The sequence below is a fragment of the Ursus maritimus genome, unplaced genomic scaffold (genome assembly GCF_017311325.1).
Source record: "Ursus maritimus isolate PB19 unplaced genomic scaffold, ASM1731132v1 scaffold_2, whole genome shotgun sequence".
NCBI classification, from domain to species: domain Eukaryota; kingdom Metazoa; phylum Chordata; class Mammalia; order Carnivora; family Ursidae; genus Ursus; species Ursus maritimus.
The window spans coordinates 21,418,993-21,446,569 of record NW_024424452.1 but is presented as its reverse complement, the minus strand read 5'-3'; the positions used below and the strand labels follow the sequence as shown (position 1 = coordinate 21,446,569).

The window sequence follows — 27,577 nt, the reverse complement described above, 5'->3', positions numbered from 1 at the left end:
AGAGGAGGGAGAGACTAACGTCACACTTCCATCCACTTCCTTAACTATCTCCTTTCATGGAAGGTTGTCACCCACTTCTTTACAAGCCATGGAAACTTGCAAATTTATACTGGATCCCCCAAACCTGATTTTCCCACTGAACTGTCCCGCTAAGACCTTATCCCACTGAAAACTCCGCTGCGCCAAAAATCAGTGATGGGTGCCGTGAAAGTATAGAGGGGCCGTGCCTATCTCCCTGTATCTCGCCCGACCTGCCCAGTGCACCAGAAAGCCCTCCAGTAGCACTCAGCCCATAAGTCACAAAATGATCCCTTTCTGCAAGGTGATCTTAACAGTCCCAAAGCCAAAGTCACTCTTGTTGCTGAAGCAATCAGGAGTGTTCTGAACTACTGCCTTTGCGACCTTAGGGGGTGGCAGTGGTGGGGGGGGGAGGTGTGGTCCTTGGGCCAAGTCTGGCTTCCACAGGGGAGATTAAGGGGAGATTGACAGGCAGATAAGATAAGCTTTATAGGCAGCTGCCACACCCGTGGCCTCCCTGATGGGAACACAGATGGTGACTGTCGCTCTTTTCCCTTTCCAGGCTCAGGGCTTCCAGAATGATGTCACCTCTTAAAGAGGCTCCCCTGGATACGCCCAGCTCTCATCTCACGCCAAAGCTCGGGTCAGAACTTTCAGCTTCTCTGGGCTGCAACATGCAGATGGAGAGGCGCATCCTCTATCTACCACGGCCCTGTTCAGCTTCCTAACCAGATCCCCGCTTTTCCTTTTAGAATGTAAATTTTGCCTTCATTAAAAGATGAAGGAAAGCCTGTATGTCCTGATACGAAAGGTGTCTGCTGTACACATGCAGAGAAACCCAGGTCCAGGGTGGAACAATAATTTGTGAGATAGAGAGTATGGGTAGTGTGTGGGTGACACACTCTGGATGGCTCAGCTGATGGCCATGTTCAAATCACTGCCTGGTGGTCCTGTGACCTCAGATGCAGCTATTTCCACAGATCATTTCTTTTACTTAAGTTACTACCTGTGCCTCAATGCCTCGATGCCTCAATGTCCCTTCGTCTGTAGAAATGCAGACGAATAGTACTTACCTCTTTGGCCGCTGGGAGGATTAATGACTTAATTCCTGTGAAGTCCTTAATATCAGAGCTCAATAAATATAATGGTGGGGACAGATGTTAATAATGTTTCTTCTAGAGAGGATTTTGAGGGTGAGTGGTTTCCATTTTTATTTCGTATACTCATGAACTGTTTTCATTTTTGCAATGAGCTGGGGCCAGGCTATAATTACTACCGAAATTAAGAAAATAAGAAGCTTCGGGGCACCTGGGTGGCACAGCAGTTAAGCGTCTGCCTTCGGCTCAGGGCATGATCCCGGCGATATGGGATCAAGCTCCATATCAGGCTCCTCTGCAATGAGCCTGCTTCTTCCTCTCCCACTCCCCCTGCTTGTGTTCCCTCTCTCGCTGGCTGTCTCTATCTCTGTCAAATAAATAAATAAAATCTTTAAAAAAAAAAAAAAAAGAAAAGAAAATAAGAAGCTGCATGCCTATCTTTTAAACACATAGATGTTACACCTTCAGCTCTTCCCAGGAGTCCTCTGAAAACTGAGACCCACTCGCCCTCCACCTCACGCTCCCCTCACCCAGTGTGCGGGTGTGCATGTCAGCATTAGTGTGTGCGGGGGGCGGGGGGTGGTCTATGTTCACGGCGTTTATACTATTTACACACACTCCACTATGTGCCTGTGGTGCTTGGGTTCTATTCGGTCCAGGAAGTCACATCATTTCTGTGCTGGACTGCTTGGGATTTCCGCAGCTGCCCGTTCTACCCCATGGCGAGACACTGCCCAGAACGAGAACCACTGTGGCAGATCATGAACTTGAAGACAGTCCGTGGGCACAGAAATGAAAGAAGACAGAAAGGGGCAAGAAGAAGCCCCAGGGGCCTTCGCCACCTCCTATAATGCTGTTTGTATGGAGAAACTCAGAGTCCCGATAATTAACTTACTAACAAGCAGGAGGAACCCAGCCCATTTATAATTTGGAGACAACATGTACTGTCTCCTCATTTGGGCTGCAACTTCCGTATCTAACGAAAACTTTGTGACCACTGCCAAGCAGCTCAGAGCCTTGCCCTTTCTAGGTGCTCAGTAAATGTTTAATGATGACAGTAATGACACTTTGTATCTAGGTACAGACAGTCCTCGAGCCCGTATGACTTTCAGATTTGACTGTATGTTGTCATCGCTGTGCTGTGCACTGTATCCGGTTCTTCCCCAGCCAGGATCCCAGAGACTCACCCAAAGCTCTGGCCTACCTGTTTGCTAGCTGCTGCTCGAAGTCCCCACATTGCCGCAAGAGCTCGCCACAGGTGGCTATTATCCTAAACAAAACAAAAAGCACTTCAAGTTCAAGTAGCTGGAATGTTGACATTTACAGGACAAACATTGTCTCATTCATAAACATTCTAAGTATTCACTCCTTTTGGGGGTGCTGGGTTCTGGAGAAGCGGTTAACCATTGGACAGTCTACCTAATCAGTAATTCACGGAGAAGGTAAACGCGACTCTCTTCTAACATCCTCAAGTCACAGGCCTCTCTGCTGGGAATCACAGTTCTGTCCCACAGGTCTCAGATAATCTTACATTTCCTAAATACTGAGGTGCTTTGGGCTTTTGTCCTTAAGAAAATGGGTTGGAAATACTTCATATCTAAAATTAAAAACCAGGGCACCTGGCTGGCTCAGTCGGAAGNCGCTGACTCTTGATCTTGGGGTCATGAGTTCGAGCCCCACAAGGGGTGTAGAGATAAGTAAAATAAATTTAAAAACTTAAAAAAATAAAATAAAATTTAGATACCAACAATACATTTAAAAAATCATCCACCACGATCAAGTGGGATTTATTCCAGGGATGCAACAGTGGTTCAATATTTGCAAATCAGTCAACCTGATACACTGCATCAACAAGAGAAAGGATAAAAATCATATGATCATCTCAATAGATGCAGACAAAGCATCTGACAAAGTACAACACCATTCATGACAAAAACTCTCAACAAAGTAGGTGTAAAGGGAACATACCTCAACATAATAAAGGCCATATATGAAAAACCCACAGCTAATATCATCCTCAATGGGGAAAAACTGAGAGCTTTTCCCATAAGGATCAAGACAAGGATGACCACTCTCACCACTTTTATTCAACATAGCACTGGAAATCCAGCCATAGCAATCAGACAACAAAAGCAAACAGAAGGCATCCAAACTGGTAAGGAAAAGGTAAACCTTTCACTATTTGCAGATGACATGATACAATACAGAGAAAGCCCTAAAGACTCCACCAAAAAAACTACTAGAACTGATCAATGAATTCAATAAAGTCATAGGATACAAAATCAATGTACAGAACTCTGTTGCATTTTTTACACTAATAATGAAGAAGCAGAAAGAGAAATTAAGAAAACAATCCCATTTACAACTGCACCAAAAATAAAACACCTAGGAATAAACTTAACCAAAGAGAAGGAAAGACCTGTACTCTGAAAACTATAAAACACTGATGAAAGAAACTGAAGATGATACAAATGGAAAGATGTTCTATGCTCATGGTTGGAGGAACCAATATTGTTAAATTGTCCACACTACCCAAAGCAATCTACAGATTTAATGCAACCCCTATCAAAATACCAACAGCATTTTTGATAGAACTAGAACAAATAATCTTAAAATCTGTATGGAACCACAAAACACCCTGAAAATAGCCAAAGCAATCCTGAGAAAGATGAATAAAGCTGGAGGGATCGCAATCCCAGGTTTCAAGATATACCGGAGTAATCAAAACAGTATGGTACCGGCACAATAACAGTAACAATCAACAGAACAGAATAAGAGAGCTCAGAAATAAACCCACACATATATGGTCAATTAATCTATGACAAAGGAGGCAAGAATATACAACGGGGAAAAGACAGAATAAATAAGCCTCTTCAACAAATGGTGTTGGGAAAACTGGACAGCCACATGCAAAACAACGAAACCAGACCACTTCCTTCCACCATACACAAAAATAAACTCAAAATGGATTAAAGCTTAAATGTGAGACCCGAAATCATAAAACTTCCAGGAGGAAAAATTAGCAGTATTTCTTTGACATTGGCCATAAAAACATTTTTCTAAATATGTCTCCTCAGGCAAGGGAAACAAAAGTGAAATTAAACTATTGGGACTACACCACCAAAATAAAAAGCTTTTGTTTTTTGCAAAGGAAACCATCAACAAAACAAAACGGCAATCTACTGAATGGGAGAAGATGTTTCCAAATGATATATCCGATAAGGGGTTAACATCCAGAATATATAAAGAACATATACAACTCAACACCAAAAAAAAATGAAATAATCCAATTAAAAAATGAGCAGAGGACTTAGCAGACATTTTTCCAAAGACAGACTGGGGCACCTGAGTGGCGCAGTCGTTAAGTGTCTGCCTTCGGCTCAGGGCGTGATCCCGGTGTTATGGGATCGAGCCCCACATCAGGCTCCTCCGCTAGGAACCTGCTTCTTCCTCTCCCACTCCCCCTGCTTGTGTTCCCTCTCTCGCTGGCTGTCTCTGTCAAATAAATAAATAAAATCTTAAAAAAAAAAAAAAAAGGCAGACAAATGGTCAATAGGTTCTTGAAAAGATGCTCAACATCACTCATCATCAGGGAAATGCGAATCAAAACCACAATGAGCTATCACCTCACACCTGTCAGAATGGCTATAATCAAAAATATAAGAAATAATAAGTATTGGGGCACCAGGGTGGCTCGGTCAGTTAAGCATCCAACTCTTGATTTTGGCTCAGGTCATGATCTCAGGGTCGTGAAATAGAGCCCCACATTGAGCTCTGTGCTGAGCATGGAGCCTGCTTAAGATTATCTCTCTCCCTCTCCTTCTGCCCCTTTCCTCCCACTCATGCTCATTCTCTCTCCCTCTCGGAAAGAAGGAAGGACGGAAAGAAGGAAAGAAGGAAAGAAGGAAGGAAGGAAGGAAGGAAGGAAGGAAGGAAGGAAAGAAGGAAGGAAGGAAGAAATATTGGTGAGGATGTGGAGAAAAAGGAACCCTTGTGCACTGTTGGTGGGAATGCAAACTGGTGCAGCCACTGTGGAAAACAGTACGGAGCTTCCTCAAAAAATTAAAAACAGAATTACCATATGCTCTAGTAATGTCCTACTGGCTATTTATCCAAAGAAAACAAAAACACTAATTCAAATACCCACCCCTATGTTGATTGCAACATTATTATTTACAACAGCCAAGATATGGAAGCAACCATATGTCCATCCGTAAATGAATGGATAGAGTATGTGGTATATATATACGACGGACTATTATTCAGCCATAAAAAAGAATGAGATCTTGTCATTTGCGAGCACATGGATGGACCTAGAGGATATTATTCTAAGTGAAATAAGTCAGAGAAAGACACACACCATATGATTTCATTCACGTGTAGAATTTAAGAAACAAAAAGAGACAGACTTATTTAACTACAAAGAACAAACTGATGATTGCCAGGGGGAGGTGGGTGGAGGGATGGATGAAATAGATAAAGGCGATTAAAAAAATTAAATTAGGGGTGCCTGGGTGGCTCAGTTGTTAAGCATCTGCCTTCAGCTCAAGTTATGATCCCAGGGTCCTGGGATCGAGCCCCGCATCGGGCTCCCTGCTCAGCGGGAAGCCTGCTTCTCCCTCTCCCACTCCCCTTGCTTGTGTTCCCTCTCTCGGTGTGTCTCTCTCTGTCAAATAAACAAAAATCTTTAAAAAAAATTAAATTAAAATTTAAAAACCAAAATTCATTACTTAGTATTTGTTAGATGTCTACTATACCCAAGGCAAAGAAAACTGTTTTTATACTATAAGTATCTCTCTCTGATCCCATGAAAGGCAGATGAAGAGTAATCCATTTGGCTCCTCAGAGATAAACCCGAATGACCATCATACCTGAATTTAATAATCTTTTAATTTTCAAGTAATTTTATGCTAGGCCTCAAACTTCAGTGACGAAGTCCTTCAACACCAAACTATAAATGTCAGGACAAATCCAAGGATTAAAAACATCTTAACTTTAGTTAATTTTTAACTTCTCTAAAAGTGCCTATCCATAACCAGGGTATCTGGGCATTCCATCATAAGAAAGGTTTATGAGAAAATGAAATATTCCACTTTTCACTTGCCTCAGGTGAAACAGAATAACCTGGTACATAATATTTTCTGGTATACCAAGCCACCACAGATGAGAGGGGATACAGTCAGCATCTAGAACATTAAATTTCATCCAAAAAAAAAAAATAAAAGTCCAGATCAGAGCCCATGAGGAGATTATCCAAATGGCCCTGGGAGGAACTGGATCTGCTCTGATTAAAGACAGCTTTCATGGGTGCCTGGGTGGCTCAGTCAGTTGGGCGTCTGACTCTTGATTTCGGCCCAAGTCATGATCTCGGGGTCGTGGGATCGAGCCTGGAGTCAGACTCCGTGCTCAGTGTGGAATGTGCTTGTCCTTCCCCCTTCCCCTCTGTCCCTTCCCTCTCTCTCTCACTCTCTCTACAAACAAATAAATATAATCCTTAAAAAAAGAGAGAGAGAGAGAGAGAGAGAGAGAAAGCTCTCAGCAGGTCTGGATGCGCTCTGGAGTGGACCACCACATTGAGAACCCCAAGTGTCACGGGCACCCTGAGCACACAACCTAGACCAGGGGTCAGGCAAGCGCGTGAAGGGCAACCTTGGCTTCGGAATGTACTACCATGAAGAGTGGTTTTAAGGAAAAGAAATTCTGAGTTGTTTTTTTACCTCAGCCTAAGAGTAGAGTGGCTACCCCACATGGTAGCAGGAGAACAGTGGCACAAGAAAACGTATGGCCAGTCTGGCGGGGGCTTCAGCGACCAGCCCCAGGGAGACGATGCGAACCCACTGCTTCTAGGGCTTCCAATGTTTAGGTGATGTGAGAAATCTGGATTATGTTAAATCTGGTTTATAAATGTTGACAACTAACCCCAAATTTTATAAATGATGTGATCAAAAAACCACGTCCCTAGGTCAGATCTGGCCAGGCCAGAGGTCTGCGCTTTCTGGCTGGACCTTTTCAAGGGCCAAACCTTCTCAGGCCACTGCTGATTACAAACCCACCAGGGCTCAGGGCTTGGGGCAACAGGGGTCTCTCTATTGGCCTACAGGTCACAGGGCCTACCCCAGAATCTGGCCGTCAACCACCACTTGGGAGAGTGACCTCCACACCTGTTATGGAACTCTAACATGGTCCTTTTCAGGCCAGATAATGTTGCCTTACTACACCTACCACTAAGTGTAGTGGTATGGTGCTTAGATCTAAAAATAGGATCTGGGGTCCCTGGCTGGCTCAGTCAGTGGAACGTGTGACTCTTAATCGCAGGCTTATGGGTTCGAGACCCATGTTGGGTGTACAGATTACTTTAAAAAAAAAAAAAAGAAAGAAAAAAATCTTTTAAAAATTTAAAAATTTTAAAAAATAGTAAAAATTGGATTCAGTCAGCTGTGTATTTTCTAAAATATAAGCTCTAAGTTATTTTAGGCCTGAAAAATTACAGGCTAAGGGGGAAAAAAAATCTCAAACCAAATATAAAAAAAAATGTAAGTCACCAAAGGAGATGAGTGCACAAAGACTTTAAAATGCTTTAACAGTGAGAGGGGTCTTTCTGGGTTGCTGCTATTGTTGTTTTTAACTGGCTTGTTTTTAGAGTTTAGAGTTTTTGCTTTAAAAAAAAAAAAGCAGTGAGAAAATAATAATGAACCCCTTACAAACACATTTATCATTTTTACATATTATATGATGCATGTTTCTGCTTACTACATGGGGGGCACACATTTAAGTTACAGCCCTCGTTTTTACCTGATGGAGTTCTGAAAAGCTGTCCAATCTTCCTGAAAAAGCGAGTTGGGAGGAATATCATCGAGCTTGCACTTCTTTCGTATTGACTGGAGAGTACTGGTGAAATCAGACACATACCTACGGGGAAAGAAAAAACAACAGGGATGTGATCATAAACTCCTCGGCTCTAAAGACACCTGGAATTACACGGCTTTGGACAAAGGCTAAGGACCTCAAGAGCGTCTTTAGAGTCTCCCACCGAGGAGTCAGACGACTTGTAAACTCTGACCTCAGAAGGGTCTTTTCTGTATGGCAGGACCATCTTTCTTACCTGGAAGGGCGGCTTTAAGAGATGCTCAAGATGAGAGAGAAGGGGAAAGCCACTAAGAGGAAGGCTCTGGTGACCTACCAGGTGAGAGGTGGTGCTAGTAAATGAATCCCTGGCCCAAAGAACTGTCATGACACGTCACAGTCCCACTATGATACCCGACCGTCACCTAGCACACAGTAAGGCAGCTCGCCGATACCCAGGGTACTATTGCAGGATTCTTGACCCTCCCTCACCAATTTAGATTAAACAGCCAAGCTCCATGGCAGGCAGGTGCCCGACTTGAATGGCACAGGATGTGAAACTGGATTTGAAGCTGAAGCCCCTCCCCCTCAGGCTGCTGTTTGTTCCCCCAGTTCCCCAGCTGCTTTCCTCCACAGCACCCAGCACAAGTACAAGCCCATCGCTTCTTTCATGTATGTGTTTAATGTATGTGCTGTCACTAGGTTAGAAGCTACGGGAGCACAGGGTCTACCTCCTTGCAACTCATAACAGTGTCCCCAGGAATTAGCACAGAGCTAGGCACAAAAGAGACACCAGCAAACAGTTTCTGGATGAATCCAAGACTTGCACTGGGGCCCTGAGACAGTGTCTGGATGTCTTTGGGCCTGTTTCCTCATCTTTAAAATGGACTTAATTAATGGTGTCTTCTATACTGCCTCAAGGAGTTGCCATGATCAAATAAATGACATAGGGATTTCTGGGTGGCTCAGTCGGTTAAGCGTCGGACTCTTGGTTTTGACCCAGGCCGTAATCTCAGGGTCATGAGGTTAAGCCTCGAGTCAGGCTCTGTGCGCAGTGTGGGCTTGGTTGTCCCTCTCCCTCCTTTCGTGCATGCTCGCTCTTGCTTGCAAATAAATAAATAAAATCTTTAAAAACTAAATGAACGAATATATACAAAAGTTCTCTGAAAAGTATAAAATGAAAGCTGATGTGAGATGGTGTTGTTTCTAAGGATGTACAGTTCTTGGAACATGAACGAATATCGCACGTCCTTGGGAGGATATGGTGAGGAGGACACGGGTGAGCAGGGGTCGTGTTCTCTGGAAACCAAGAGGCTCCCTGAAAACCTAGGACATCTGTGTGCAACACAAGAAGCCTGACCTCTCTCCCTTCCCAAATCACTAGCTCTAAGTGAGGAAAGTAGGATGTGCCCCCCAGGACACAGCCCTGAAGAGTAAGCTTGTGCATGGAAAGGAAGGCCAAAGAACCAAGCAGCAGAAACGGCTTCAGACTGCTCTGCTCCGCTAACTACAAATGACACTGCTGCTCCCCTGACACGGGCCTCCGGCTTGATAGCTGAGAACTACGAAACCCAAATCCCACTAATGGTACCATCCCTTTGCACCAAGAGAGGTGACAGCTTTCTTGGGGGAATCGGTCCTTGGGGGAGGGGCAGGGGCCTCAAGGACCACCTGACGGGGATGTTGGGGAATGTAATCATGGTTCAGCGTCACATTAAACAACAGGGCCACCACCCTGCAACTATGACAAATGTGTCTGAGAAGAGTGTGCGCCCCAGCTGTGCACCTGCTCTGCAGCAGCTCACGAAAGCGCTCCCGGGACTCGGGGCAGGCGGCAGAGCACGGGAGGTGGGAGGGGCCTGTCCAGCCACAGTGTGTATCAGTCACATTTTCATCACATTTGTCCCCAGACCTTCCAATTCTCTCTCATGATAACCATTTCTGTGTGTCTCTACCACGTAAGAGTCACTGTGTTGGGGGCTTTAGTTACCTGCTTTCACGTAATAGCCATGACTGCCATGGGGAGATCCTCATCACTTGACTCCAAAAGACACCAGGACGCCAAGAGGTCCCAAGCAGTAAGCATCAGAGCCGGGACTGAGCCCAGGGGGCTCCAACCCCAGAGCCCACACTCCCAGCATAGCTGGAAAGCCCGATTCTGAAATCCCTTCTCACCTGCCATACCCTACGGGCTCACACTAGTTCAAGTTAGGCCAGTCCCCTCCTGCCTCCCTGCGTGTTCCGTGCTGCCGTCCCTCATGCCCTCCCCATGACTGAACGGTGTCCCATCTCAACCCCGCTCGGGTGAGCTTCACACTGATTGCCCTCATTTTACAGACAGCAGCTGCTGGGGTAGCTTCCAAATCTTCCCTTCGTGAGGTGACCTACTTTCACCACATCCCCTCTGTACAGTTTGAATTCTTAATATAGATCTGTGTTATTTTTTTAAATGAAGTAATCAAAATAACCAAGAGAAGAACTAGAAGTAAAAATATCACTCAAAAGAGCTGAGAAGGGCAGGGGACAAGAGAGGTACAGCCTTATATACACTGGTTCCTCAAGATACAATAGTTAAGGTTGATAAAAAATCTTTAAAGTACAGAGGGAAGAGCTTAATGTCTTCTTTTGAAGGACTGAAAGCAAAATGTTCAAAAGTGGGTATTTCTGAGCGGAAGGACTAAGGGTGGGCAGGAAGGGAGGAAGACTTTCACTTTTTTATACCTTTATGTATTTTTAAAAAATTAATGCATTATTTTTGTTATTTCATAATAAAATTTTTAGATCTCAATAAAAAAATTCTTTCCATCCACAAAATTTCCTGGTTGGTGGCGGAGACAGAAGTGGCCCATTCTGAGACTTGTTGCTCATACTTCTCTTTCTACGGGAACGCATCTGGTCACACCCCCGTCTGAGAGCAGCGCCTGTGTCCTTGGCGGCCCTACTGCCTACACTGTGAGCTGCCCTCTGATGGTACTGACTGCCTGCTGCGGTGACCGAGAGCTCTGGCTCCATGGACCTCAGAGCTCGCAAGGGCGTGCCCAGTATTTCTGGAATGACAAGAGCTCCCTAAACTTACTATAGAAAAACAACATTCTGTTCACTTAAAAAAAAAAAAAATTCTTGTAGGGCACCTGGGTGGCTCAGTTGGTTAAGCGTCTGACTCTTGATTTCAGCTCAGGTCATGATCTCAGGGTCATGAGATCAAGCCCCACGTTAGGCTCCATGCTGAGTGTGGAGCCTGCTTAAGATTCTCTCTCTCTTTCCCTCTGCTGCCCCTCACCCCACCCCAAGCTCGCACACACTCTCTCTCTAAAACAAAATACAAAATAAAAACAAATTTCTTGAGACTGAGGGCAACTCCAATCTAGAACAAGCTACCAAGGGAAGGTCTCTGGAGAGCCTAATGTATCCGTCTATAAGCTGGCAACTGGAGCTCGGACCTCCCGAGGGCTGTGGCGCCCAACTTCACAGGTCGGAAACTCCAGCCTTAGGCTGCTTGCTCGCTCTTCCCTTTTTTAACTAAATGTAACTTTGTGTCCTCTTCTTTCCTGTCTTTCTTTCAACAGCTCTGTTGCGATGTAATTTACACACCACACAATTCACCCATTTAAAAAGCACAATTCAATGGTTTTTCGTGTAGTCACAGAGCTGTGTGACCTTCACCACAATCAACTTTAGAACATTTTCATGATGTACGAAAAGCCCTGTACCTTTTGGTAGTCATCCCCCGTCTCCTCCAAATGCCCACCTCTCCTCAGCCCTAGGCAACCATCAGTCTATTTTCTACCGATTTGCCTGTTTTGGACACTTCATAGACATAGAATCATGTAACACGGGGTCTTTTACGACTGACTTCCTTCACTTATTTAGCAAGTGTATATTTTTCTCATTTTATATTTTTCATTACCTAAGGAATGTGTGAGCGTATGCTCCTTTTTTAAAAGTCAGAAGACAACAAATAAAGCTCAATTCCCTATGAACACCACCCTAGTCCTTCCCCATCTCCCCAGAGATAACCGCTGTTTTGAGTTTGTGGCCTAACCTTCCACATATCAGGGCTCAGCACTTTTTCTGTTAAGGTCCAGATATTTTAGGCTTCATGAAGCCCAAGATCTGTCCTAACTATTGAATTCTACCTTCATAGACCATAGGTAAGTGAAGGGGCATGACTGCATTCCAATAAAACTTGATTTACAAAAACTGAGAGCAGGCCAGATCTGGCTCACGAGCTAGAGTTTGTCGACCTCTATTCTACAGGAATATATAACGCATGTTAGAGCATAAAAAAAGATCCAGAACAGGGATTGGTACTTCTGGCTTTTTTGTAAATAAAGTTTTCCCGGGATACAGCCACACCCATTCATTTATGTGTCATCTACAAAAGTCTCTATTGACCACAAGGCCCACTAAGCCTAAAATGCTTACCATCTGGCCCTCTGCAGAAAAAGCTTGCTGAACCCTGCAATGGAAAACATACCCTATTTTTTGTATGTTCTTTTTACATATTGTATTAGACTCTACATAATATTCTGCAATTTCTTTTCCTTTTTTTCACATGCTATGTTTTTGAGATCCATCAATGTGGATATGTGTAGGTCTAATTAAGGCTGTAACTGCCAAATAGAGTTCCCTTGTATGAATATACCGTATCTTATGCAGCCATTGTCAAATTCACGGACATTCAGGTTGCTTCAAATGTTCCACTATCACTAACGATGCTGCAAGGAATATCCTTAAGATTGCCCCCTTGGGGGGGGGGGCGCCTGGGTGGCTCAGTCAGTTAAGCGTCTGCCTTCGGGTGAAGTCATGATCCCAGGGTCCTGAGATCGAGCCCCGCTTCGGGCTTCCTGCTCAGTGGTGAGCGTGCTTGTCCCTCTCCTCCCGGCTCGTGCTCTCTCTTGCTATCTCTGTCTCTCTCTCAAAATAAAAAAAATCTTTTTTAAAAATTGAAAGGAAAAAAAAAGATTACCCCCCCTCAGGCTCAGGTACACATGCTTCTCCAGGACTCACAGGAGGAACACAGAACACATGCATTTTTAACTGGGGCAGAGAGCACCTTCCCGTGGGACCAGCCCCATCCCCACACCCCAGCCTTACTTGGCAAAGAGGGATTTCAGTGCTGCCAGCAAGCCACAGGTCCCCAGGCCGTTGGTGAATCGGACGCATCTGTCCACGGCTGCAGAAGCCAGACCAAAAAGCTTGTTCACAGAGTGGCTCAGTTCCTGCACACAGTCAATGACTTCGCCATGTTCCTGATAAGCAAATATGGACAAACGAGAGCCGCCTCAGACTCGAGAACAGATGAACAGACGTTAAGATGGGCAAGACCTCCAAACCTCTTTGCCTTTGGTCAGGCGGCGAAATGCAGCCCCAAGCTTGGAGAGCCCTTCCAGAGCCTGACCCAATGGGAGGACACCTACATGGCCAGTGAGATCACACACACCAACCCCTGGCACAAAAGCCTCCCATTTTTTATCTCTTTCCTCTTTTTCTGTGATTAAGATGCCATCTCCCCGCTGGCTCTAAAGCTAGAATTCAAATTCTCTGTATCAAACACTCCATAAGAATGTAGGGAAATGAAAATGCTTCCTTAGGGGCAAGAATGTAAGTGAAGCATAACGGACTTTCTAGGCACATCCCTAGAAAACGGACAAATGGCAGGAGGCAGCAGAGTTTAACTAGTGTGAGATCTGCTCTTGAATGTCAACTCGCGTCACGCTAGATCACCTTAATATTGGCAACGGGAATGCCTTCCCTTGCCCTCGGGGGCCTGCCCAAGTGAACCTGCCGCTGGAGCACCGCCCCTGAAGGCTCGGCTCCTGTGCCCATCTGCATGTGTTCCTTAGACAGAAGGCTGCCATAATAAGAATTCATTAAGTCAGGGAGACCATCAACTTATCCCTCAAAGATTGAAGTCTCTCATTCTGCTAGACCTTTATTTGAGATTTTAAATAGAAAATCGGTAGCATATCTCTGGTCTCGTTTTACACTTGGATTGCGAGAGTCCACGAGGTACTTAGAGCCTGTTTTTTGCAGACCTGTTCCCACTCTTTGCACCTTCTCTGGTGCGCCCCCACCCCCCCTCCGTGGCTGGCAATGGCGGTACTGGGACATTACCAACGGCACCGCACTGATCTGGATGAGGACGTTCTTCTCTTCCAGGTCACCATATTTCAGCTGGTAGGGTTTGTACGGACCATACACAGCCTCCACCAGTTCCGTGACCTTCACCAGGTTGTGCTCACCTTGAAGGAATCAAAAATTAAAATCGATAATGAACAAAAGAGGCCAAAATGGCTGGAAAACAAAGGGGAATGGTACTCTACTGGAACTTCTCCGGTGTCACCTTAGGGGTGACTGCATTTTGTTAATCTGCTTTGGTTGCTCGTGGAAGCTCAGCAATCACTTCAGTAAATATTCTGATGAATCTGGGCTCTGTGTATAATTTGTCTAGAGCACTGTTAAAGACGCCAACTCCCTTCGTCCCACAACCCACCATGGCGAAGAACCCCTTCAACTGAGAACTCTGGTCAAGGCCAAGTTCCAGAAGTGCTACAGTGAAAAGGCTCTGCAGGAAGAACACTTTTCCAGGACTTTAGAGATAGGACATCTCACCTACTAGGCATTCCAAGGACATCTCACCTACTAGGCATTCCAAAATTCCAATATTCGACTACATAGAAAAAACACAAAGCATGTTTGTATCAGAAATCGACATGGGCATACTCTAGGACACAGCAATTCAGCTTCTAGGCTGAACACTTACAGCCAAGTGATTTCAGCATCCATTGATAATCCTTGTCTGAATAAATGTTTACACTGCTGACCATAAAATGGTGATATCCTAATCCTCTCGTTCCTTCTACATCTATTTGCAGGCCTTCTCTTATAAAGAAGAGATTTTCTTTTCTTGTTCTCTTTAATATAATAATCCCTGAGAACTTGTGTTCTTTTTACATTCATTGTGTTATGATCCGTTATTGTCATTATTCATTCTGATGCTCAAAGTGCTTTGAATTTGGTCAGTGGGTGCCCTTCAGGCTGCCTCCTGTAATCTTTCTGACACATCCCTAATCAGTCTTTGAGTGCGTCAGCTGGAATCCAAAATCTTTTCTTCAGCCTGCAAGGACCCACGCAGGCTGACCTCAGGCGAAAGAGGGAGGCAGTGAAGAGCGAAGGCTCTTCTATCCAAGCTCCCCTGCCTCCTACTTACGTGACTGTGTGCAATGACAGAATTTTGGATGCCTGTTTCCTCAACTATAAATTGAGCTTAATAGTGGCGTCAATCTTTATAAGGCCTTAGTGGAGATTACATAAAATCTGTGGCTAGCATGTGGTAACACTTAATAAAAGCCAGCTCTTTTTACTTATTACTGCCCCAGCCTTTCCTCCTTCATAATTCCCTTGGCCTCTAGCTTTCTCTCAGTTCCTCAGAAGCACCAGGCTCCCTTCTGGTCACGTGCCCATGCTTCTGTCTGGAAGGACCCTGTTCTCCCTTATCTTCCTGCATCTGGTCACCTCCCATTTTTCTTCCAGGACTCACTCAGCTCAATTCACCGGGCTTGATCAGCTTTGTTTGCTCATATATGCTCCTAGAACCACTCTGCTTTTCTTCAAAGGACTCATCTCATTTTGTAATTATACACCCATTACTAGGATCATTAGGTTATCTCCCATCGGAACAGACGTCGTGTGACAGCAGGGGCTGTGTCTGGTTTTGCTCGGCATAGTAACCTTAGCATCCAGCATTCCAGTACTCGTCCATTTGTAGTCAAATGAATAAATTAAACACATCGTGACCTATCCATAAAGCAGTCATGAAAAAGAACTACACGTCTACATATACAAAACACACACACAGTTGGGAACCAGAGATGCAACTGGGAAGGCAGAAGGTAAAAAATCCGTGGTGGTGGATCTGATTTGGAACAATATGTATAAACTGGAAATACGTATTTCCTACCTGTGTCCAACAAAAGGGCCTGGAAGCCCAGCAACAACAAGTACCCTCGGTGTCCAGACCTTGCTCTAAATACCATTTCCCGCTAGAAGAAACCAGGCTCCTGGGGAAAACACAGGTCTGAGGCAGGGAAGGTATGTGTTCCTGGTATAGTTTGTGCCAAACAGCCAGAAAGCGCTCAAAGACTGATGGGGACATGTCAAAAAGATCCAGGAGGCAGCCTGAAGGGGAAACCACTGACCAAATTTGAGATAATTCAAGCATCAAAATGAATAGTGGCAATAATAAATCATAACACAATGAGTAAAAAAAGAATCCATGAATTCAGAGTGATAGGAAAGTGAGGACAGGGGGCACCAGGCCGGCTCAGTCAGAGGAGCATGAGACTCTTGATCTCAGGGTTGTGAGTTCGAGCACCACATGGGGTGTAGAGATGACTTAAATAAATAAAACTTTTTTTAAAAAGGGAGGAAAGAAAGGGAAATCTCTTCTTCATAAAAGGCCTGCAAATAGATGTAGAAGGAGTGAGAGAATTAGGAAATCATCATTTTATAATCAGCGGTGTAAAAGTTTATTCAGGTAAGGATTATCAACCCATGTAAAGTCACTGGGTAAATGCTTTTTGAGGATCAGTATATTCCTATGGGCTCAAAGCATCACCCCATGGATTACTTATTTTTTAAAAGATTTTGTTTATCTATTTATTTGAGAGACAGAGAGTGAGAGAGAGAGCACGAGCAGTGAGGAACAGAGGGAGAAGCAGACTCCCTGCTGAACAAGAAGCCAGATGTGGGGCTCTATCCTGGGACCCTGGAATCATGACCTGAGCCAAAGGCAGACACTTAACCCAGGCGCCCCAAGGATTACTTATTAATTACGAAGAGGAAGAGGTACCTTTATAAGGGAGAGATCTAGTGGATACATCTACCAAGTGATTAATCCAACCATCACCAGTGATTGGACATTATGTGTCTCCTGATGTGATGCCACAGGAAATATGCACCATCATCAGGGTAGCATTCTTTCCAAAATATTTCATTTAAATTTAATCTTGAGGAATCAATCGGACAGTTCCGGAATATGGGACATTCTATTAGAAAATTACCCTGTATTCTTCAAAGAGGTCAGTGTCATGAAAGACACTGAGATGAGATGACTGTTACAGATTAAGAGATTAAAGAGACAAGACGACAAGATACAATGTGCATCAACTGATCTTAATGGGAGGCAGAGGTGGGGAGGCAGCTATAAAGACTTTTGTGGAAAAAAAAACAACTTGTGGAACAAATGGAAAAATTCATATATTAGGTGACATTATTGAGTCCATGTTAAATTTGCAGGGTTGATAACAGTAACAAAATATTCTATTAAAAACATATTTAAGGAGGGGCACCTGGGTGACTCAGTCAGTTAAGTGCCTGCCTTTGCTTGGGTCATGATCCCAGGGTCCTGGGATCAAGCCCCAGGTCAGGCTCCCTCCTCAGCGGAGAGTCTGCTTCTCCCTCTGACCTCCCCCCACAGCTCGTGCTCTCTCTCAAATAGATAAATTTTTTTTAAAGATTTTATTTCTTTTAGAGATAGAGAGAGAAGGAGAGGGAGAAAGGCGGAAGGAGCACAGGGGGAGGGACAAGCAGATTCCCTGATGAGCAGAGAGCCTGACGTGGGGCTCAGTCTCATGACCCCGAGATCACGGCCCGAGCCAAAATCAAGACTCCGACGCTTAGCCGAGCCACCCATGTGCCCCGATAAATAAAATCTTTTTAAAAAAATTTAAGGGGCAGCTGCATGGCTCAGGCGGTTAAGCGTCTACCTCGGGCTGTCATGATTCCAGGGTCCTAAGATCAAATCCCAGGTCAGGCTCCCTGCTCAGCAGGGTGTCTGCTTCCCCCTTTCCCTCTGTCCCTTCCCCACTGCCCCCCCAGCTCGGCTCTCTCTCGCTCTCGCTCTGTCTCAAATAAATAAATAAAATCTTTAAAAAATATATTTAAGGATACTTAAAGACGCTCTCATTCATACAGAATCCACACAAGTATATAACACAAAATACTGTTTCTAGACAGAAGATGGAGAATGATCTTCTTCCTTCTTTGTGTTTTCTGGGTTTTTCTATAATGAATACCTATTGTTTATTACTTATAAAATCAACTTAAATTACCTTAAAAATTTAGGTTTTCTATTGAATAATCTTTTATATATTTCTAATTATGCCATGTACATGCATTAATTACTAAAACGCATTAATTACTAAAACAGAAACAATGTTAAAGGTAAAATATAAAGTTAGAAAATATATCTGCAACATACTTAGCAAACAATGGGAAAAAAATCCTTACTACATAAGGATATTTTGGGAAAAGATACCAAATTTTTAACAGTGGTTATATATATACATACATATGTATATATGTATTTCCATTTGTGGAATATGTGTATTTATATCTGAATTACCGGGAGAAAATATAACAGAAGGCTGCCAAAGGCTCTGAGTGCTGAGGTGGTGAATCATTTTTATTCTTCTGTTATTTTTATTTTTGTGTGTTTTCGAAGTATTTTTAGATTTACAAAAAATACTTTTTTGAAAGCCTCAATAGGAATCCTTAAAAATCTAAATTTCTGTGTCTGGCTAACAAAACACTTCTACGTCTGACTCTTTGGAGGGTGGTTCTCTCTTCTTCAAGAATGTTCTTCACCAGTGGGAGGAAGGCAACCTGCCCTTCTGCCCTTTGCCCTACCTTCATTCTACTCTGCTCTAGCAGGTAGCATGTCCTACACTCTAGCCACTTGGACACCGCATCCTGGTCCCCTGGAAGCTATCCACATCCCCCAGCCTCTCCCACAACCGAGACCTGCCGAGTGAGTGAGCCAAAACACCTATGAATCATCCGGAACTCGAACAATAAACACACTCCCTGGAATGTACAAAGTAATTATACGCAAATGTAATTAAAGAGAATAACTATTAAATAAACCAAGTTAGTGACACATAGCAGCCAAATGGCAGAACAAAGCTTCCTGAAGCGATTTCCTGATTTGACAGCAGCATGCGTCACGAGATCTGTGCTACTTAAAAGTTTATGACGCTTTTTAACGTACAGGGGACACAGGTAACATACCACTGCTGTGTTCCTAAATGGGAATTAGGAGTGCTTTGCTCCCAGATACAGCTGGGGAATGCCAGTTTCCCCCATAACCACCCAGCCTCCCTGCCCTTAAAAACTTGCTGAAGCCCCATCAAAAAGCTCCTCTAACCTGTTTGTTCTCTTCAACTTACTTTTTGGGTTGAGCTGTCTGAGGTTTTATGATGCCTCAAAGGGTAGAGGACTCTACCCTCCCAAAGTAAGCTGCTGCCAATTCAAGGCCACCGATGTCCAGCTACCTCTTTTATATTCTAAGCCCCGACCGAAGTGCCCATCACTTCCCCAGAGCATGCAAAGCCCCTAGGTAGCACTGGGCTTGGTCAATACATTAGGCAATGACCATTTCCATAATGGCAATGTTTTCACGGAAAAGGCTTCTATATTTGCTGAGAAGGAAAACGAGGACCCCTTCCAATTCTGTAAAATCAGTCATCTGAAAAGACAGACAAACCCAGGCCCCAGAAGCTTCAAAAAGAGCAAGTGAAGACAAGCCAGAAGGAATGTTTACGTGGGTGGGGGAGCTGCGCCATCTCCAACCCCTTGGCAAAGTGGGCAGTGGCGTCATAGAACTCTAGCAGCTTGAGGAGCTCCAGCTCAGGCCCTGCCCTCTCCACGCTGGAGCTGAGGCAGTCGGGCAGAGGGGGAAGCAAGGCCCCCAGAGTCTGAATCAGCAGCACGGTTACCACCTCGTGGGGGTTCTTGAAAACCTGCAGTGGGAGAGAGGTATCTGCGTTAGCACACAGGACCAAAGAGGAGCACACCTTTTAGAAAAGCAGTCTCCTGGACTGCTCTCAGAGGAATCCTTCCAACAGCTGGAAAGTGGCCTGGTCAAGAGCTGTAAGCCCCAAGTGGTCCTTACCCCAAACTCAAACAAGCTCAGAAAGCCAAGTAACTGGCAGAACTCACAACTTGTCTAGAACAATCGGCTACTTCACGTCTGTTACTGGCCCCAAATCTATCACACGTAGTATTTATTTAGATGGCCACCGAAAACTGGCCGGCGAGGACTGTAAGGATGACAGTGCAGAAACTGAGAGTGTGTGGGAGGTGGGGAACAAAATGGAATTAAAGAAGAGCAATTCACCAAGTCAGGGTTGGAGAACATTTAGGCAGATTTGCAGACCAGCCCACAGCCATCTCTCCCCTTGACACAGATCTTCGGTAGAGATGGATTTTTCTTTTATTCTAAGGACCACCAGGAAGAGTGTATCCAGGGCCTTTTAGATTATAGATCCACTTATTCACTAAGAGTCTTTTTTTTTTTCTGTTTCATATACTACTGATCTCTTGGACAAAACTGGAAAAATGTACACAGTACATTTAGAAAGGGGTTCTCACAGACACCCCTGCATTGATCAAATGCTTTTTTTATCATAACATAACTTAAATATGCACAAACATGAAAACAAGATATAAGGCCATTCTTAGGTAACTCTAAGGCCAAAAAAAGTGTAAAAGTTTAAAAACTATAAAATCAATAAACTCAAATTTTTATGAGAAAATATCCTGAGAGAATGAAAATGAAAACACAACTTTCCCAAAAGCAACAGGATATAGCAAAAGCAACACTAAGAGGGAAATTTATAGCTTCAAACCCATACATTAAAAAGGAAGAAATATCTCAAATCAATAACCTAACTGTACACATTAAGGAATAAGAAAAAGAAGAAACTAAACCCAAAGCAAGCAGAAGGAAGGGAATAATAAAGATTAGAGCAGAGGTAAATGAAATAAAGAATAGAAAGTTAATTTTAAAAATCAACAAAACTAGTTGGTTCTTTGAAAAGATCAACAAAATTGACAAACCTGTTATCTAGACTGACAAAAAAAGAGAAGACTTGAATTACTAAAATCAGATACAAAGGGAGGTATATTTATTACCAATGTCACAAAAATAAAAGGGATTATAAGAGGATTTGATGAACAATTAAATGCCAACAAATTAAATAACTTATATGAAACAGACAAATTCCTAGAAACACAATTTACCAAAACAGACAAATTCCTAGAAACACAATTTACCAAAACTGGCTGAAGAAGAAACAGAAAATCTGAATAGTCCTATAACTAACTAGGAAGGAGGAAGAATTAGTAATCAAAAACAGTGTTGGGGCGCCTGGGTGGCACAGCGGTTAAGCGTCTGCCTTCGGCTCAGGGCGTGATCCCGGCGTTATGGGATCGAGCCCCACATCAGGCTCTTCCGCTGTGAGCCTGCTTCTTCCTCTCCCAGTCCCCCCGCTTGTGTTCCCTCTCTCGCTGGCTGTCTCTATCTCTGTCGAATAAATAAGTAAAATCTTTAAAAAAAAAAAAAAAAAAACAGTGTTGCTATTCAAAATTCATATGTTGAAGTCCAAACCCCCAGTATCCCAGAATGTGACTATCTTTGGACCTAGGAGCTTTAAAGAGGCAATTATGGTAAAATGGGTCATCTGGGTGGACCCTTATCCAATCTGACTAGTGTCTTCATAACAAGAGGAGATCAGGACACAGACATCCATAGAAAGAAGACATAGGTAGAAGACTGCCACCAGCAAGCCAAGAGAGGTCTCAGAAGAAACCAACCCTGCCAATACCTTGACCTTGGACTTCTAGCCCCTGGAACCATAAGAAAATGAACTCCTATTGTTTAAACCATCCAGTCTGTGATATATAGTTATGGCAGTCCTGGCAAACTAATACAAAACGCTTCTAACTCATTCTATGAAGCCAGCATTAACCTGATACCAAAGCCAACCAGATACTAAAAGAAAATAACAGACCATTTCCCTTACAAATACACAATCAACAATACCCAACAAAATAATAGTAAACTAAGTTCAGCAACCATATTAAGAGGATTATACACCATAACCAAGTGGGGTGGATTTCCAAAATGAAGAGTGGTTCAATGTACAGAAATTAATCAATGTAATACACTACATTAACAGAATGAAGGGAAGAAAACACATGACCATTTCGGTTAATGCAGAAAAAAGCATTTGATAAAATTCAACACCCTTTATGTTAAAAAAATAAAATAAAACAAAAAACTCAGTAAGCTAGGAATAGAAAAGAACTTCCTCAACATGATAAAGGTCACATAAGAAAAACAGCTATCATACTCAATGGTGAAAGACTGAAAGCTTTCCCCCTAAGGCCAGGAACAAGACAAGTATGCTATTTTATTCAAAATAGCATTGGAAGTTCTAACCAGAACAACAGGACAAGAAAAAGAAATAAAAGGCATCTAAATTAAAAAGGAAGAAAAAAACGACCTGTGTTCATAAACTATATATGATCTTATATATAGAAAACCCTAAAGAATTCTCTTTCTCTCTCTCTCTCCACACACACACACACACACACACACACACACACAGCATTAATAAACAAATTTAGCAAAGCTACAGGATATAAAATCAACAAGCAAAACTCAGTTGCATTTCCATACACTAGCAACGAACAACCCAAAAAGGAAATTAAGAAAACAATACCATTTATAACAGCATCAAAAAGAATAAAATACTTAGGAATAAACATAACCAATAAACATAACTAAAGGACCTTTATGCTGAAAACAACTGAAAAACTGCTGAAGAAATTAAAGAAGACACAAATAAATGGCAAGACCATCCTGTGTTCATGGATTGGAAGACTTAATTCTGTTGGAGCACCCGGATGGCTCAGTTGGTTAAACGTCTGCCTTCAGCTCAGGTTATGATCCCAGGGTCCTGGGACTGAGTCCCACATCAGGCTCCTCGCTCAGGGGCGAGCCTGCTTCTCCCTCTCCCTCTGCCTGCCACTCCCCCTGCTTGTGCTCTCTAACAAATAAATTAATAAAATCTTAAGAAAAAAGAAAAAGAAGAATGACACTGGCTAACTCACACTTCCAGATTTCAAAACTTACTACAAAGGTACTCTAATCAAAACAGCGTGGCACAGGCATAAGGATAGACACATAGTTCAATGGGACAGAGAGCCTAGAAATAAACCGTCACATACATGGTCAAATAATTTTCAACAGGACTGCCATTCAACGGGTAAGGGACAGACTTTTCAACAAATGGTGCTCTGAAAACTGGATGTCCATACGCAAAAGAAAAACACTGGAACCTTACTTTGCACCATTACAAAACATTAACTAAAAATTAATCAGACCCAAACATTAAGAGTGAAGTATAAAAATCTTAGAAAAAACATTTGTTCGGCTGCCTGGTTGGCTCAGTCGGTTAAGCACATGCTCTTGGTTTTGGCTCAGGACATTATTTCAGGGTTGTGACTCTGAGCCCCGCATTGGGCTCTGCACTCAGCAGAGATTCTGCTTGAGATTCTCTCCCTCTCCATCTGTCCCTCGCCTGCCTGCTTTATCTCTCCAAAATAAATAAATAAAATTTTCAAAAAAAAGGGAAAAGAAAAGAAAAAAACAGTGGGGAAAATTGTGACCTTGGCTGTGGCAACAGTTTCTACGAGTGACACCAAAAGCACAGGCAACAAGAGAAAAACAGAAAAATTGGGCTACATCACAGTTAAAAACCTGTGCATCAAGGAACTCTGCAAACAGACTGAAAAGACAACCCATGGGATGGGAGGAAATACTTACGGATCATATATCTAATAAGGGATTAATATCCCGAATACAGATCGAATTCAAAACATAAAGCCAAAAACCCAACTCAAAACTGGGCAAAGGACTTTAACAGATGTTTCTCCAAAGAAGATAATACAAATGGCTGATAAACAAATGAAAAGATGCTCAGCGTCATTAGTCATTAGGAAAACAGAAATCAAAACCACAATGAGGTACCACTTCACATCCATTAGGATGGCTATTATTAAAAAAAAAAAAAAAAGAAAAGAAAAGAAAAGAAAGGAGGGGCGCCCGGGTGGCTCAGTTGGTTAAGGTCTGCCTTTAGCTCAGGCCATGATATCAGGGTCCTGGGATCGAGCCTTGCGTTAGGCTCCCTGCTCAGCAGGAAGTCTGCTTCTCCCTCTCCCTCTGCCCCTCAACCCCAAACAAGTGCTCTCACACTCTCTCTCTCCCTCAAATAAAATGTTTAATAAAAAGATAAATAAACGAATAAAAGGAAAAGAAAATAAGAAGTAGTAGCGCAGATGTGGAGAAACTGGAACCTTCACACATTTGCTGGTGGGAGGGTAAAAGGGTACAGCTGCTGTGGAAAACACTCTGGCTGTTCCTCAAAAGGTTAAACAAGATGATATGATCCAGCAATTCCATTCCTAGGTGTACATCCCTGAAGAACTGAAAACAGGGACACAAACAGGTATTTGCACACCCATGTTGATGGCAGCATTATTCACAACAGCCAAAAGGTGGGAGCAATCCAAGTGTTTATCAACAGATGAACGGATAAACAGAATGTGGTAGCTACATATAATGGAATATTATTCAGCCATAAAAGAGGAATGGGAAATTCCAGTATCTGCTACAACATAGATAATCCTTGAAAACATTTTGCTAAGTGGAATAAGCCAGACACAAAGGACAGATACTGTATGATTCCGCTTCTAAGAGGGATCTAGAAAAGGAAAATATAGAGAGACAGAACAGACTCCAGGGCATGGGGGAGAAGGGACTGGGGAGTTACTGCTTAACGGGCACACGGTCTCTGTTTGGGATGATTAAAAAGTTCTAGAAACAGAAAGTGGTCGTAGTTAATCAACACTGTGAATATACTCAATGCTGCTTAACTGTACACTTAAAAATGGTAAATTTTATGTTATGTATATTTCACAATAAAAAAAAAGTCATTTCAACATTAAAACCAGTAAAATTCAAAATAATAGGACAGATGAAGATGACGCCCTGCAACTAAACTTTTTCATCATTAATTTGCTCTAAAGGCACAGGTTCTTTTGAGCTCAGCGTGCCTCTACTGCTTTGCGGTGTGTGATGAGGATTCTTGCCCTGCTTCTATCTCTAGGCAAACTACCGACTACTAGGGAAATATCAAGTTGGCTACGGCATGAAACAGAATGCACCTGGTTCCACTGCATACATCACGTAAGTACTGAGTTTGTCCCCAACAGAACAGGGACATCGACGTGGTTATCAATATGAATGCACCCACTCAATCACACAGCAGTCATTGGTCCTACGGCAGTCATGCACATAATCTAAAATATGTGGTGGGTATTTTTTTTTAGATTACCAAAATAATAGAGAATTGACAAAACTTCAGTGAACACCTGTTTACTTTGATAAACATCCCTGCTAGAGTCTGAGAGAAAGGAACAGAGGAAAGAACCAAACAAGCCAACGAAGAATGAAACAACCAAACTATAGAAACCTCCCCGATGTGCATTCCTTGAGCAACAGTCTTCCAACAGGGCATTTAAATGTCCCAAACTGGAATTCATTACTGTCCCCCTGACCTTCCCAGACCTGCTTCCGTCAACTTCCATATGTCTGACAGTAGCATCCCCCCTCCGGCACAACGAAAATCTCCCCTCTGACTTTTCCGTTATCAGTAACTAGGCCTTAACAACCGTCCGCTCTTCTTGAACCAGATGCCTTTTACGGCATTACCATCACCGTGCGAGGCCAGAAAAAGCCCCCTGCCTCGTCGCCAATCTTTCCTCATCAGATCACTCCCCACACCACCTCCAAATTCGTTATTTCTTAAACGTAATTTTAAAGACTTATTTACATTTTAAGTATTTAAATATTGCAAGATTCATCAATTATTAGCATCCTGCTACATCTGCTTTATTTCTCTGACACAGGTCTCATGGTAGGCACCTCAGCATGTGCCTCTTAAAAAGGGGACCATCCTGGGGCAACTGGCTGGCTCAGTCGGTGGAGCACGCAACTCCTTATCTCGGGGCTGCAGATTCAAGCCCCTTGTTAGGTGTACAGATTACTTAAAAATAAATTCTTTAAAAACAACAACCACCACCACAACAAAAACGGGGGCATCCTCTTACATCACAACACTACAACTCATCAAACTTAATCTTGAAATAATACCTTTATGGTCCAAGTTCAAATTTCCCCAACCGTCCCTATAACGTCCCTGATGGCTTTTTTGTTATCATGCAGACTCCAATCAAGGATCATGCAGTTACATTTAGTTGTCATTCTTTTTTGGTCTCCTTTAATCTAAAATCAACTCAACTTTTTTTCTTTCACCACACTGACAATTTTGAAGAATCTGGAACAAGTGTTTCACAAAATGGCCTTGCATTTGAATTTGTCTGCCTATTTCCTCACGATAGCATTAGAGTTAAGCCTTCCGGGCAGGGAAACTACATAGGTGACGTTCTGACACCAAAATCATTCTTAAAACAGCAATGTCAGCATTCAGTCTGTAGCTCCAGACTCTCACTATCTTCCAGTGAAAGCCATGCTCCTGTCTCGAATTCACAGTTCCTCCACTGTATGGTTCCACTAGCCACACACATAACCCTCCGGTCTCCGGCCAACACAGTCCCTTCACTATCACCAAACATGCTAATGTCAGAGAAGCATCAAGACCTTCAGATACCACTCAGCCAACGTCTTCATCTGACAGAAGAAACCTTTTGCTGCAAAAAAGGAAAGGACCCAAGGAGGAAAGGAAAATGAGCCTTGTCTAGAAAAAGGAATCCTGACTCCTCACCATGTCTTGTGAGGAAGGACTACGCAGTGAGGATACCCTTCACTCTTATCTCCTGCTCCAGTGACCCGGGGCAGGGGAAGAATTAAACTAAGTAACTGTTCTAAGGAGCTCTAACCAGTAGGTCAGCTGAAACTATAAAGGCAGGTCCTAGACCTTCAGTGGCCTTTTTTTGAAGTGTTTCAATTAAAACACACTGGTTCTCTTAAACTCAGAGGTGTCCCCCAGTCCTTTGAAGTGATGTGGCAAAAGGATTCTCTGGCCATCGGCCAAAGAACGACCACAAAGTTCATAGACTGGAAAAAGGAACTTATCAACTAGGGCTACAGAATCAGCCTAAAGAGTCCACCTGAAAACAATCTGACCTGACCTTATACTATAGACAAAGACCAATTCAAAAGGGACCACAGGCCTTACTATAAAAACTAAACAAGTTTCTGGAAGAAAACACAGACGAGCATCTTTGCAATTTGGGGTTTACTTATAAAACAATAACCATGAAAGAAAAAACGGGTAAATTAGGCCTCATCAAAATCAATACCTCTGTTTAGGCCACAGACCAGAAGGAAGTATCTACAAAATATGTCTGGCAAAGGACTTTTATCTGAACTATGCAAAGAACTCTGACAACTCAATAATAAAAAGGCAAATAAACCAATTTTCTGTAATGGGCAGAAGATCTGAACAGACACCTCACAAAGGAAGATATAAGTACACTGAAAAGGTGCTCACCATCCTTAGTCATCAGGAAAGTACAAACTAAAACCACAATGAGATACTACAACACACCCAACCAGAATCGCTAACTTAAGAAAGACTGACATCACCTAACGTTGGCAAAGATGTGGGGCAATCAGGACTCTTGCACCCTTGTTGTGGAAGTATAAAAAGTACAACCACTTTGAAAAAATGTCTGGCAGTTTCTTA

General features: G+C 43.1%; 1 protein-coding gene across 1 annotated transcript in view; it reads right to left on the bottom strand.

Annotated features, from left to right (window-relative positions):
* Positions 1-27,577, bottom strand: part of COG7 (component of oligomeric golgi complex 7) — a 75,223-nt gene that overhangs the window by 21,877 nt on the left and 25,769 nt on the right. Inside the window, 5 exon segments of the mRNA XM_008697164.2 lie at positions 2,320-2,385; positions 7,908-8,024; positions 13,056-13,210; positions 14,076-14,203; positions 19,564-19,762. Of these exon segments, the coding sequence (XP_008695386.2) occupies positions 2,320-2,385; positions 7,908-8,024; positions 13,056-13,210; positions 14,076-14,203; positions 19,564-19,762 (665 nt within the window).